We start from the raw sequence: 13,167 nt of genomic DNA on the forward strand, positions 1-13,167 counted from the left end.
TATAAGAAATTCGTTACATACATATGTATGTCTACGGGCGGCTGTGACCGCTTACCGCGTGGATTACATCTTTGAAACTTAAATGTTACAAAACTAATCACAAATATTGTTGGTTTGCAGGTGGCAAGCGGTGTGATGGTGCGTGTGGTCACAGTGCTGCTGCTGGCGGTTGCACTGTGCCGCGCCGCCACCACCCTCGACTCCGAGCTGGCGGTGGGCAAGTCCATCAATATTTTTATGAGGTGAGTGGTCAGACTTTACCGGTGTTCATTGTTGGACGAAAGAAATAAAGTGAGGCTTCGTGGCCATCGCGAGGCCCTAAAAACACCTATCGAAGTATTTACTGCAGTTTGATTGTATTTTAACAAAAATACAAATTTCAGTATACAGTTATTTTGTATGACAATTTATATTTAATTATTTACAATATTATTACGTATTTATTTATTATGGTTCGAATTGTTCCATACAAATTAAAAATATGAACTAATATACAAACGTTGTTCATGCCTATAATTGGCACTCATACGAGCCTTATTATTATTAATATGTACTACTATAGTGTACTTTTAAGTACTATATAATGTATTGTGTGTGTTGCTGTTGGCATGTAAATAAATAAATAAACTTAAATTAAATAAAAAAAGGTTTTTTTTTACTCTATTTACTTGTCTATATTTTGTACGTTTAGGCGACCGTTATGGACTTATGGCACAGCGGTCACCATAACAGTCTGACGCGCTAGATTTATTGTCTGGGTCTTAGTGTACATCGTGTTATTTGAAAAGTGAAACCTCTGTACTTCAACTCCGACGGCATCACCGTCCCATCTATTTCTACCTTATAACAACAATGTAAAGTGCACCCATGTTTAAAATAATTATAGTTTATAAACTAAATTCACTAATAAGACAATTATGTATTAATTAAAATTTTGCATACCTCTAAGAGGTGTAATATAGAGGTCAATTTTGAGGATATAACAACTGTATACCTATATTAAGCAAAGTCAATGATTTGATTTGATTTGATTTGATTTGATTTGATTTGATTTGATTTGATTTAAAAAACACGCTAAAATCGCACAAGTCAAATCGTTAATCCTGATTCCTGACGATCTTTATCAGGTGAATGGGATAAAATTATTTAAATCGTGTATTGTCATCGGTTCTTGATAATTGTTCAAAATTTTAAATTAATCGGACCGTTATAAGTGGGTAAAAATCGAGTTCAAAGATTCCGTTACATACATACATACAGGTCAAGCTAATAAAAGCGTGGTAAAAGTGAAAATTGAATAGCATGATAATAAAATAATATAACAACTATGTTGTAAAAACTTTATTAAGCGAAACATATTTACAATAACTATATTATAACTATATTTATGTACATAATAATATATACAAAAAAGGGGAATAAAAACAATAATCACTATAAATAAAACAAACCATCTAAAATTGCCGTGTGAGGCATGGTTCCCAAAACGCTGGCGGCGTTCCCTTGCTGCACTGCTAGGCTCAATCTTTGGGCGAAGTAGCCGCCAGCTCTTTGGTCACCAGAAGCGAGGACAAGTCTGGTCGACATATCTGACATGAATTTCTTCATGTCAGATGACCATGGACCCATTGTCTCTACTGCAAGCGCCGCAAACAAATAATTATCCAATATATTACTATATTTGCGGCGCTTTAGTATCTGGGCATGGTCGGCTGCAGCCCCAGCGCTCACAGAGGTATTACCAACGTGAGATGGGGCTAGAGTGTCGACACAGGTCGCGTCCCATACCAGGGGTCGTCCGAGACTCCACGGCACCAAAGTGATACCATCGGGTCTCTTGCCATCGTCTCTGAATAGACCAGAAGGTTCCAGTGTCGCTGGTACAGAAACGGTAGCAAGAGCCCGACGAATAAGATCGTTAAGAGTCCCGTGACGATAAAGCCGACCGGCACTCCTGGTACAGGACAAGCCATGCCGACCCAATGTGTCCACCGCCTGCCCACACGGACAAAAGTGAGACTCGCATACCTTGGCACCGAGCCGGAGACCTACAGAAATTCTTAAGGTAACTGGATCCAGCACGGTGCCAATATTACTAGACGGTAGCGCATGTAACCAATAGCCTGACTCGCTTTGGGCAACAGCTAGTAAACGGGCCCTATCGAAGTTATCCGAACATCGTTCAAGAAGGCAGGCAAAAACAGATTTAATTGCTGGCATATCCCAAATGTATTGTTTAGATTTTTTTGTCTATAATTGAGGTATCTTCAGACGGAAATAAAGCACTCCAGGCCTCCGTAGCCTCCGACATGTACGCTACCCGAACATCATCCATAGAAATGTTTAAGATGTCGGCGATGAGGGTAGTCGTACTATGACAAGAGGCCAGGAAAGCCCGGAGCGCCAAACTTTCCGTCCTGCGGATACCTATGCCACCGAACTTAATCGGAAGAGTTGCCTGCATCCAGGAACGATCATCAAATTGTAAATTTAGAATTTTGGACACACAATTTTTTAATGATAAGTCTAAAATGTGAGTAAACGTAGGAAATTTCCAAATAGGACAACAACGAAGTAAGTACAAGAATTTAGGTGCGAATAGGCAAAGGCGTAAAATGTAGATAGCCATATGCGGTTTTATGTCGTAAAGTCGTTCCGAATTTAATTCAAAGTGTGTCAATTTAGAATTTATAATGGGCAAAAATGCATCTTCAAATATTGGAGCACCTAATAACGTTAAATTTTCTTTATCTACAATAGTTATATTTGGAGATAATAAATTAAATTGTTCGTAAATATGATGACAACTTTCGACTGATAATTTGTCCGAAAAAAAAATTTCACACTTATTAAAATTTAAATTTAAACCAATTTGGTTAAAGCGATCGATTATAAATTGAAGGTCCTCCAATACAGTTGATGCATTTCCTCCCAAAGAACCATCATCAAGGTACCATACATTAAATTTTGAATTTAGTTGTGTAATAATTGGTTGTATTGCCAGACTAAACATAACTGGGCCAAGAGGGTCGCCTTGCTGACATCCCACACAAGATTCAATAACTTTATCGCCAAATAATAATTTTGATGGGGTACCATAACACTGCCACATGTAGTCAAATATTTCAGGCATTTCTTTTTGAATTTCCGCTAGAAGAGGTCCCCTGTCTACCGAATTAAATGCATTTTTTACATCAATTTTAACAAACACATCGTAGTCATTTTTGTTTAAAAATGTACGAGCAGCGTGTACAGCTGCCTCGCAACCACCCTTGACTCCGAAGCCAAGCTGCCGAGGCTGAAGCTGCCTGGACAAAAGCTCAGTATAATTTCGGCAGCATAACTTGGAAACCAATCGTCGAAGAGTACATCCCACTGCGATAGGTCGAATGCCTCCATCTTTCTTTTTGAGAGCAACGAGGTTGGCTCCATAGATTATAGGTGTTATACTGGAAGGAACCCGTCCTTCTAACATTAAATTAATGAGAGCGGTGAGTTCCTTCAGTAATCCCTTGCCTACTTCACCTAACAAAGGATCCGTAAGGTCTTTGAAGTGTTGAGGTGTAAGGCCATCTAAGCCACCAGCAGATCCGTTGGGAAAAGAACGAATGGCGGTCTTAGTGGCTTCCTCGCTAACTCTCAAAGTTTCACGCTGAGGAATGGACGCTGGGCTAGGTAGCTGCGAGGATGTGTTTGGTATGGGATGTTTATCGCGGAGGGCTCCAAGCGTGTCAGGTGAGTGCGTAGCCATTGTGTCATCAGAAAATAAAAGTTTGACCGCACCTTTGATGTCTCCATCTGAAATTTTATTTTCAATTAATTTTACAATATTGTTTCTAATGGGATCATAATTTATAGAAATGGTGTTATCTGGAATTACGTTTTGAACTGTATTAAATTTTATTAAATTGCATAATGTTTGTTTTGGAGATCTATTATGTAAATGTAAATTTTTATATGCAAATAATAAAAGTTCTTCCCAAGCATTATTATTATTTTCTGATACTACTTTGGCCACGCATTTAGTAAGAGACATGGCCACGGTGGAACGCGCTCCTTTCGGAATCCGTTTAACCACCTTGATGTTGTGTTTGAGGTGTGCGAGTCTCTTATATAATGGTTCGTCATTACGATGCCCACCTGCAGGATTTGTAGTAGCTAAAATAGGATCCTGACTAACTACATCTATGCGAGGGATATGGATACGGCTACAATGTATTCTTAGCCCTCGTATACCTTTATAAAGTTTATTATCCGCACAGATGGAGCATCGTAATAAGGAATCATTAGGCATATAATATATAAGAACTAAATTAAAATATATTATACAAAACCATAATTACAAAACAAAATATATAACTTATTTACCTTTGAAAATACATACTAAAACAAATCATATTAATAACTTAAAAATATTTTCTTTGACAAAAAATTAACACGATATGTTGCTTGGAAACGAAGTCGAAATTGCTTGGAAACGAATAACTGATTGGCTGATTGACGGAGAAGCGTTGCTATTGGTTTTCAAGAGGTTGTTTTGCTTTGTTGATTGGCTGGTTTACAGGTTAGGAGCATGGCTATTGGGTTTCAAAATAAACGGTTGCTTGGTAATAAGTGGCGTCTCAACGCGTCCTTAACTACCGTTTTTCAGGTTGCTATGAAAATTAATATTTTGAAAACATGTTTTTCACTGAAACGGAGCACGACCTGCTTCTACCCACAACTGTGTGGGTGCCTTATTACTTAACAAATATAATGAAGAACTTTTTACAGCATTAGCACAAAATAAACTCGATGAATTATTTTAAACAATATGATATTGACACAATACATACATTGACATATTGTTTTTTTTGACCTGAAAGAAAACTAGGAAATACTTACGTTTTACCTGAAAATAAAACGTTTATTAAACATACTTACCTTATTCGACCTAATAATTATGAGAGTGGCTTCCGTTTCCCCTTGTTGCTAGTCACTTACTTCCGGTCCGCCGCGCCCTCTATACCTAGTTTCCTGCAACAATTGCTTGTTCTTTTCCGGTCAATAGCAGGTTTGCGACACCAGCGCCACCATTGGCAGGTTATACCTTAGATAACGTTTTTACTTCATTGCGTCTCTTATAACACCAGGCAGCTTTAAAAGTTTAGGTCGAATAAGGTAAGTATGTTTAATAAACGTTTTATTTTCAGGTAAAACGTAAGTATTAAACAGTACTGTACCGTTATTCGACCTAATAATTATGAGAGACGTGTTTATTATCGCCTGGTGGTGCTGGAACAAGCCAATGTGATTAAGTGGTGAATAATTGCTACAGAAAACCGAGGTCTGAAAATAATGTTTACTATTTAATAGTAATTAGTAACAAAAACAATTAGTAACAAAAAAGTGTCTTAGTGTAAATATTATACGACAAGAAACTATAACAATGTTCTAGAACAACTTGTCCTTAAACGAAATAGGTGTTATCAACAAAGATTGGATTGCTGATCAAAAATATTTTACTTAAAAGAATTTAATTTAAGTTTAAACTTAAGTCGTTTCAAAAGTGATTTATAAATGATTACAAATGTTTACAGATGGACCAGTATGGTCACAAGAGACATCACGACTATGTAATATTTTTATGTGTTAGATGATCTCAAGTTACCTCTTGACATGATTTCACCTAAAGGAAATTGTTCTACCCATTTCTTGGATGCTACAGATGACCTAATACTACCTGCTATAGCCTGTATGCCGGCTTCTAGTAGGAGCTTCTTAATCCAACCTGATATGATGGTACGACTAAAGCTCTAGGTTAAGGTCAAGAAAAGGCTGTGAGGTTTAGCTAAATTCCTTTTAGTCTGCAGGCTGATTAGCGTTTAACCCAATAAACTGGGTATAATGATTTGTCGTTAGCGTTAGTCCTTAATTTCCAAGCTGATTGTTGATAAGTATAGCTACTATCCGTTTTTGATCCAAAAAATGACCTGAAAATAATACAATCATTTTCCACAATGCAACGTTCCGGGGAAATGCTTAACGATGTTAAATCGTGTACACGTCGTCCCGAGCACAAATGTAAAATAGTAGCAGTAATCTTAGACGAATCGTACAAATTAGCGTTATCAGGGTTCTTGTTACCAAGATAGTGAACCAAAATATCAATATCCAGATAGGAGATTTGGTTATTTTGGGTTTGGCTAACGCAATGGCCTTAACAGCTTTTACTAAACAGCGGAAATTCAATTTATCCATATTACTTATTAGGTTTGGTAAAGTTAGCAACGACAAACTTGTGAAGTGTGAACCAATATATGACAAGCCCCTCTTCTGATGCAGATTAGCAAGGTACCTAGCTAGATCCCTTTGGATCGTAAATATTGGCAGGGTTGTACTTTGCCCAAGTAACCCAACTTTTCCAAGCTGGTCGATAAGTGTTCAGCGTGGATTTACGCCACCCTGAGGACAGTAATAATTTTGACTGAGGTGACCAATTTTTGTTAAGAACTGGTCCCACGCCCACATTTCCAGACTTCGTCCATCACCTGGGGAGGAGGCATTCCCGTTGTCGGGTCGACTAGTAGTTGGGACAGATTACGTATAGTATACGGGGACACTAAGGTTTTGTTCTTCAAGTCTGGTCTCCAGAACACATTCTTTCATCTGGGTGCCACTATGGGGAATGTCCCTGAGGCGTTGTTCATGTAGGTTAGAACTCTCGGTTCAAGATGCGGTGGCGGAAAACCCCACGCTAAGGGGAAGTGCCATTCTGTAATCAGAGCATCGTGGAGGGCCGCAGACTTGTCCATTTAATCGAGACTGCAATATTCTGGCACAACATGTGCTATGCTAGATGCAAACCTGTTTGCGTGCCCCATTTCTTAAACACTATTTCCGTTAAACGAGGTAGCAAGTGCCACTCCGGAGGAGCTTTCTTGCGAAACAAATGATCGGCATGACAATTGTAGTGCCCTGGGATATGGTAAGCCGACATATGTATTCCATTCCGATCCACACAGTGGCGAATACTTTCGCAGTGAGGCCCGTGAGACCAGCAGATTTTCGTGCCTCCTTCTCTTCGGAGGTAGGCGACCACTGTGCTGTTGTCGCACTGTATGATCAGGGTTTTCTATTCCATGAGCTCACCGTGTCCTTGTAGCACGCCATAGATAACAATAATTCCCTTCTGACTGCAGTGCAAATCCTGTTGTGCAGATGACCATTCGCCCCACATGCTCAGGTTGTCTAGCTTGGCTTATGGAGTTTCTTTCGCCGCTTCTTCTCCATAACGAAAAACCTTGCGAAGTGGTGGTAGATATAACGACATTCAAAAAGTGCTCGGTAAAGAACCTATTTTGAATAAAGAAATTTGATTTGAATTGATTTGAAAATGCCGCGGGCGTCCGACGTGATATACTGAGTTGTCAGTGGAGGATGTATAACAGAATTTCGTGTGCAGTTCATTAACCATAATTCTAGGTCTGATCGAATTTGAAAAAAGATAAAGGTAGGATGGTTGATTTTGGCAGTTTCATCATTGTATGACTACGCTTGAAGTAACCGATAATGAAGGCGACCTCTTACAATTACAAAACTCGCGAAATTCATCATTCCCATGATCCTCTGTAGATCTCTGAATTTCGACTTCCCTCTCGCTCACATGGTTGGTTGATCACAAGTTTCCGCTTCTATTCGGGTGGCTAACCTCTCCGAAAAATATTTCAGGTTGCTCCAGGAATCCCAAAATACGCCTAGAAATTCTAGAGTCCTCTGTGGTGTGAGGATAGACTTCTCCGAGTTTATTTTCCAGCCCAGAAATGATAGCGCATGCATTGTGAGTTCCATATGCTGGCGTAGTAAGGCTGGGTCCTAATTTACCAAAAGGAAGTCGTCCCAATATATTAGGATCCGAACACCTTGCCTTCTAAGTATTGAACGATCCAATTCGATAGAGAGGCAAATGCTTTCGGGGCAGAGCCGAGTCCGAAAGGCAGGCATGTCATTTCTAGTGGCGTGTTGGCATACATCAATCGCAAAAAACGCATGTGAGATGCTACTACTGGCAGATGAAAGTAAGTTTGGTAGAGATCTATTTTCGACAACCAGTCGTGGTGAGGCTGTAGTAAAACCGGAGCACGTTGCACATTTATCAATTAGAATTTTTGTTCGTGGACAAATTCGTCTAACTTCTTTAGATTGAAAGTTGGTCTTATGTGCCGTAGCTTTTGGGTCGTAGGAATATTGTCGTAATGAAACTGGGAGAGAATCTCGCCACTTTGAGTACATCTTGCTTTAGCATCTTGTGTATTATTTGCGACATTTCCTGTGATTGTAGTGTTTGATGTTGAAATTTTGGCAGTTTAAGCAAAGGTTCTTGCCTTGAATGGTGTCCCGGTAAGCATTATTATTTTGAGGATGTAGGGCGGTGCCCCCATCAACTCCCAGCGGTGGTAAAACAACCGAAGTTGGCCCGCATGAAAAGGTTGACTCGGCGAGTCAATACCTCTTATTAGTTTGATCCCTCCTATCCCGGCGGGATATGGGAGAGTGGGTTCTCGCAGCTTTTCATGACGTAGGTTGTCCATGTCCCCGCGTCAACTTGCTATCTCTTCCCCGAAAGGAGTCCCGATTTTCTTGCCTTCTTGTTTTTGGGTGCACGCTATTTCTGGATGAGTGTTGGGTTTTCCTCCGAGGAATTTTGGACTCTCGAGGAAGTTCCCGGATCGTTCTGCGGCGCAGAGTTGCGATCCTTGTCTATTGCCCAAAACATTTTTGTTCATGCCTTTTGAGCACGCACAGCGTTGAGCATGAAAATGGTACCTTCCGCAACGTGGATTTATTGTAGGGATCACTGACGGCAGCCAGGATACCCTCACGTCTGTGCTGGACAAGTTCAGCTCCGTGACCACACACTAACTGCATAATGTCACCTTGGAATATTCACCCTGTGGAAAAATCTCGCTAATGTTTGCATGCACGCTAACGTAATTTAAATTAGTTTCATTAAATTGTGTTCAGATAAGAGAATTATTCATATCTTTTTGAAGAATTTCAAATTGTTTTAACAGGACATAAATTAAGCCTGCAAAAAGCGTTCTGAATGTAAGCAATAAGCTTTGAACGATCATAACGCTTGATTTCGTCGTTAGAATCGTGGTTAGTAAAAACAGGTGAGCGTAAGTACTGTTTTTGGAGTGAAATGTCCTTCAGTTTCGGAGTATGTCCTCCGAAGCACGTGGAACAGTTAGTTCTTTTATCCTAGTATGCATGCATTAAGGAGTAGAGTATTTACACTGACGTCCCTTTGGTCGGTTCATTGTTGACTGACTCTAAACTTTCATCAAAAAACTCGCCAATTATATAAGAGTCTACACGATCATCACTAACTATATTATCTCGGTTGATAGTGATTTGAAGAAATTTTATTTTGAAGCACACCAACTGCGTGAAATAGTTAATTCGACTTACGGTTATGATGAGAGCGCCTCTTTCGATGTTTTTCGACTTCGTTTGATGATGAGCTCGATTCAGAAGAAGAGCTATTAGTAGATTCTGTACTGGACGAACTATACTCGCTTTCTCTTGTTAGCCGCCGGTGCTTTGCTCGGATTACGTTCCCTGGCATCCCTGGTAACGTCGACACTCGATGTACGCGCAGGCGGACTGGTTTCCTCCATCCCTGGAACTTAGAGAAACGCCGAAACGGAGACAAAAACCCGTTAAGACGTTCACACAGTTAAAACAACCGTAACTTCGACTACATACCAAAAATAAAAGCATTTTATTTTTTATTAAAAAATAAACAAATGAATAAAGTTACATTTATTGTAATATAGGTATGCTTTAGTCATTTAAAATCATTCGACATAACCTAAAAAGGTCAGAGAAGCAAGCTAAAAATCGCATGCTAATGACAATTATTTAGAAGTAATTAATTTCTTAAAAGAAAAAGGCTACTCACCTCCTTTTTTATTTATTATTATAACTTAATAGAAATAACACTTTACCGAACGAAAACTTCGTTAAATCCTTAACTTATTCATTGGTACTCCAACAATTGCGAAACCGCAATTTCTTTACACTGTAAGTAAGACTAGCAAAAAAATGAGACGGCCCAGTGCTCGTAGTCGAGCCAGCTAGCGACCGCCTCGGCCGAGAACAGAACAGCCAATGAAGTAAAGACGTTATCTAAGGTATAACCTGCCAATGGTGGCGCTGGTGTCGCAAACCTGCTATTGACCGGAAAAGAACAAGCAATTGTTGCAGGAAACTAGGTATAGAGGGCGCGGCGGACCGGAAGTAAGTGACTAGCAACAAGGGGAAACGGAAGCCACTCTCATAATTATTAGGTCGAATAACGGTACAGTACTGTTTAATAGCAGAGTTTAACAGTATATTCAGTGCTTCGCGACCGTGTTGTATGAAAGCTACAGCAAGAATACCGATGACATATTTTATAAATTCAAAACAGAGTTTTTCTACAGCATTCTATTTTTGGTTTACAAAAAGTATCAATATCCAACACCTGCCCTTAAACCAAAAATCGCTACACTTCCTAATAAAATAGTCTAAACAATGTATCATATAAAAACACAGTCACATATCAAAACCTAACTGAGAAACAAATTTAACAAATTTCTCTTTTACCAAAGGTTTTGTAAAAATGTCAGCCGTCATTTCATCAGTAGAGAGATACTCAACTCTCACCAAATTTTTACTAATTATGTCTCTGATAAAATGATGTCTGACGTCAATGTGTTTCGTCCTAGCATGAAACATTGAATTCTCAGACAACTTAAGCGCGGATTGATTATCATTGTACAGCGTTACTACAAAATTCGCATTAAACAATTCCTTGAAAAAGGTACGCATGAACAGTGCCTCCTTACACGCATCAGAAAGTGCCATGTACTCTGCCTCGGTACTAGACAGAGCAACTGTCCTCTGTTTACGACTCTCCCAGGAAATCACCGAATTGCCAATCTTAAAAAAGTACCCCGTGTACGACTTACGGTCTACCTCCGAGTTTCCGTAATCTGCATCCGCCAAGCCAACAACATCCAGACCAGACTTTCCAAATCTTAGCCGATATTGTATCGTCCCCTTCAGATATCTCAATACCCGTTTAGCGGCACGCCAATGAACGTCATCAGAACAATCATTAAACTGGCTCAAAAAACTAACCGCATGAGCAATATCAGGCCTGGTGCAGACAGCGACGTACATCAAGCAACCGATCAGGCTCCTGTACTCACAGTTGTCAGATTTCTTCTCACCTCTCGTAAGCTTGACATTGTGATCCATCGGTGTACCAATTGGGTTGCAATCTGTCATTTTGAACCGCTTCAAAACACATGCAATATAGTCCGATTGGTCAAGAGTGATCTTCCCTTTCTCTCTTGAGACTCTCATTCCCAAGAACTCATTAGGTTCTTGGGAATGAGAGTAATTTAATTTAATTTAATTTAATTAATTTACAACTTAATTTCTTAAAAAAAAAAAAAGAAAAAAAAACTATGTTGTTAGTATGTTAGTTATTTACAACTATAGTTACGTACATAACATGTCATAGTTAACAAAGGGCAATAAACATTCTCCGGTGGCTTGGATACACGTGATATGATATAGGATACGCTTTAGGAATGGCCCGAATGAACAATGGATAGGAATCCCACGATCACATTTATTACTTAACTCTTGTTTGTAGGTACACTAGGTACTGGTATATCTTTCTATCTTCTCTTCAATTTTCTTTTTAAATATAGAAGTGGAAATGAGCATGAGATCTACTTGGTAAGTAGCTACTGCCGCCAATGGACACAATCCGGTATGATGATAGGTACTGGAGACCCCAGGCAACCTAGATAACATTGGAGTCTTATTGAAACACTGAGGTCGGCAACGAATGCGTTCCTCGTCGCGAAGAACATCTGTTGATATTCAATCTATCGAGTGATATGCCTACCAAAGATCAAAATTTTACAATTTCTTTATATTAGACATTGCCATTATTTTTGGTAGATACATTTAGGATAGATTGAGTATAAATAACGGGTGTACCTATATCAATAACGAGCACAAATTTTGTTGGCAAGATTTGTCAGATTCGACAATTTCTCAATTTGAAAATCTAAAAGTGTCTAACTTCGACTTTTAGTAAGAACGTACGATAAATATATTTACGAGTATTATTCAGTATGAACGGGTATAAGTTAGAATACTTCGTAAACTCCATAACAATCCAGTTATGGTTCCATAAAGTATTCTTTAAAAGCAACATTTTACAACTTTGTTCCTTCAAAGTATGTAAGGCATTCAATAACCTTTCAAATATTATAAAACCGGTAAATTTATAACTATGTTTGATCATAACAATGGTAATTGGTTTCCATTTATAAAGATAATTGATTAAACCATTGTTTTAGCATATAAAATTATATTATTTTATGCATTCCAAAGATAATAATATTTATTTCCATATATGATTTAATTAAATGATTATACGGTTATTATACAGAACACTATACAAATTAAAGAGGTATATTAAGTGCAAAATAAATATGGTTTTATGGAATCTCATGCTTTGTTCTATCGAAGTTTGTTCTTAAGTAAGGTGGTGAATACTATGTGACGTTTTTTAGCTTAATAAGTACATATATTGTAAATCCGTAATTGGCTTCAAGACCTATATTATAAGTTTAGATTGTAAATTGATTGTTACAAGCTGTGGATTTTGTGAATTAAATAAATAAATAAAAAGAATAAACGTTTAGTATAATTAAGATTCCTGGCCGGGCATCGAACCAGAAACCCGCTGCGTATCAGATCAGCATGATAATCGTTACGTCTCGGAATAGCATATGCATGCGTATGATCCCATCACTCAAGTCCATGATCACTGACCACTTATCATCAGGACAGCAAGTTCATGTGCCACTCAAATCCTTAAATCTTTAGAATTCGTCATACTTTGCTACAAAAATACTTCAATCACGCTTCAACCTGTCCCCAGATATAGCTACCTCAGCATATGCATGCGTATGATGCTTTCACAAATGTCCATGTTCACTAACCACTTACCATATGGAATGATTTATTGATTTTGTTAAATCTTTCTAAGTCTTTACAATCTCCATAAGTCTTCTAAGTAATTTAATTCATCATTATTGTTTTCTACAAAAA

At 38.5% G+C, this 13,167-nt stretch overlaps 1 protein-coding gene across 3 annotated transcripts in view; it reads left to right on the forward strand.

The window, feature by feature from the left end:
* tsl (membrane-attack complex domain containing protein torso-like) overlaps positions 1–13,167 on the forward strand; it is a 107,599-nt gene that overhangs the window by 88,444 nt on the left and 5,988 nt on the right. For all 3 annotated transcript variants that reach the window (XM_073089199.1, XM_073089200.1, XM_073089198.1), the window contains exon 2: positions 121–242. In XM_073089199.1, coding sequence (XP_072945300.1) covers positions 136–242 — 107 coding nt within the window. In that variant the 5' untranslated portion in view covers positions 121–135. The remainder of the gene's footprint in view (positions 1–120; positions 243–13,167) is intronic.

This window comes from Epargyreus clarus, unplaced genomic scaffold (genome assembly GCF_041222505.1).
Source record: "Epargyreus clarus isolate Ecla_fem2 unplaced genomic scaffold, WU_Ecla_fem_2.2 ptg000029l, whole genome shotgun sequence".
Taxonomy (NCBI): domain Eukaryota; kingdom Metazoa; phylum Arthropoda; class Insecta; order Lepidoptera; family Hesperiidae; genus Epargyreus; species Epargyreus clarus.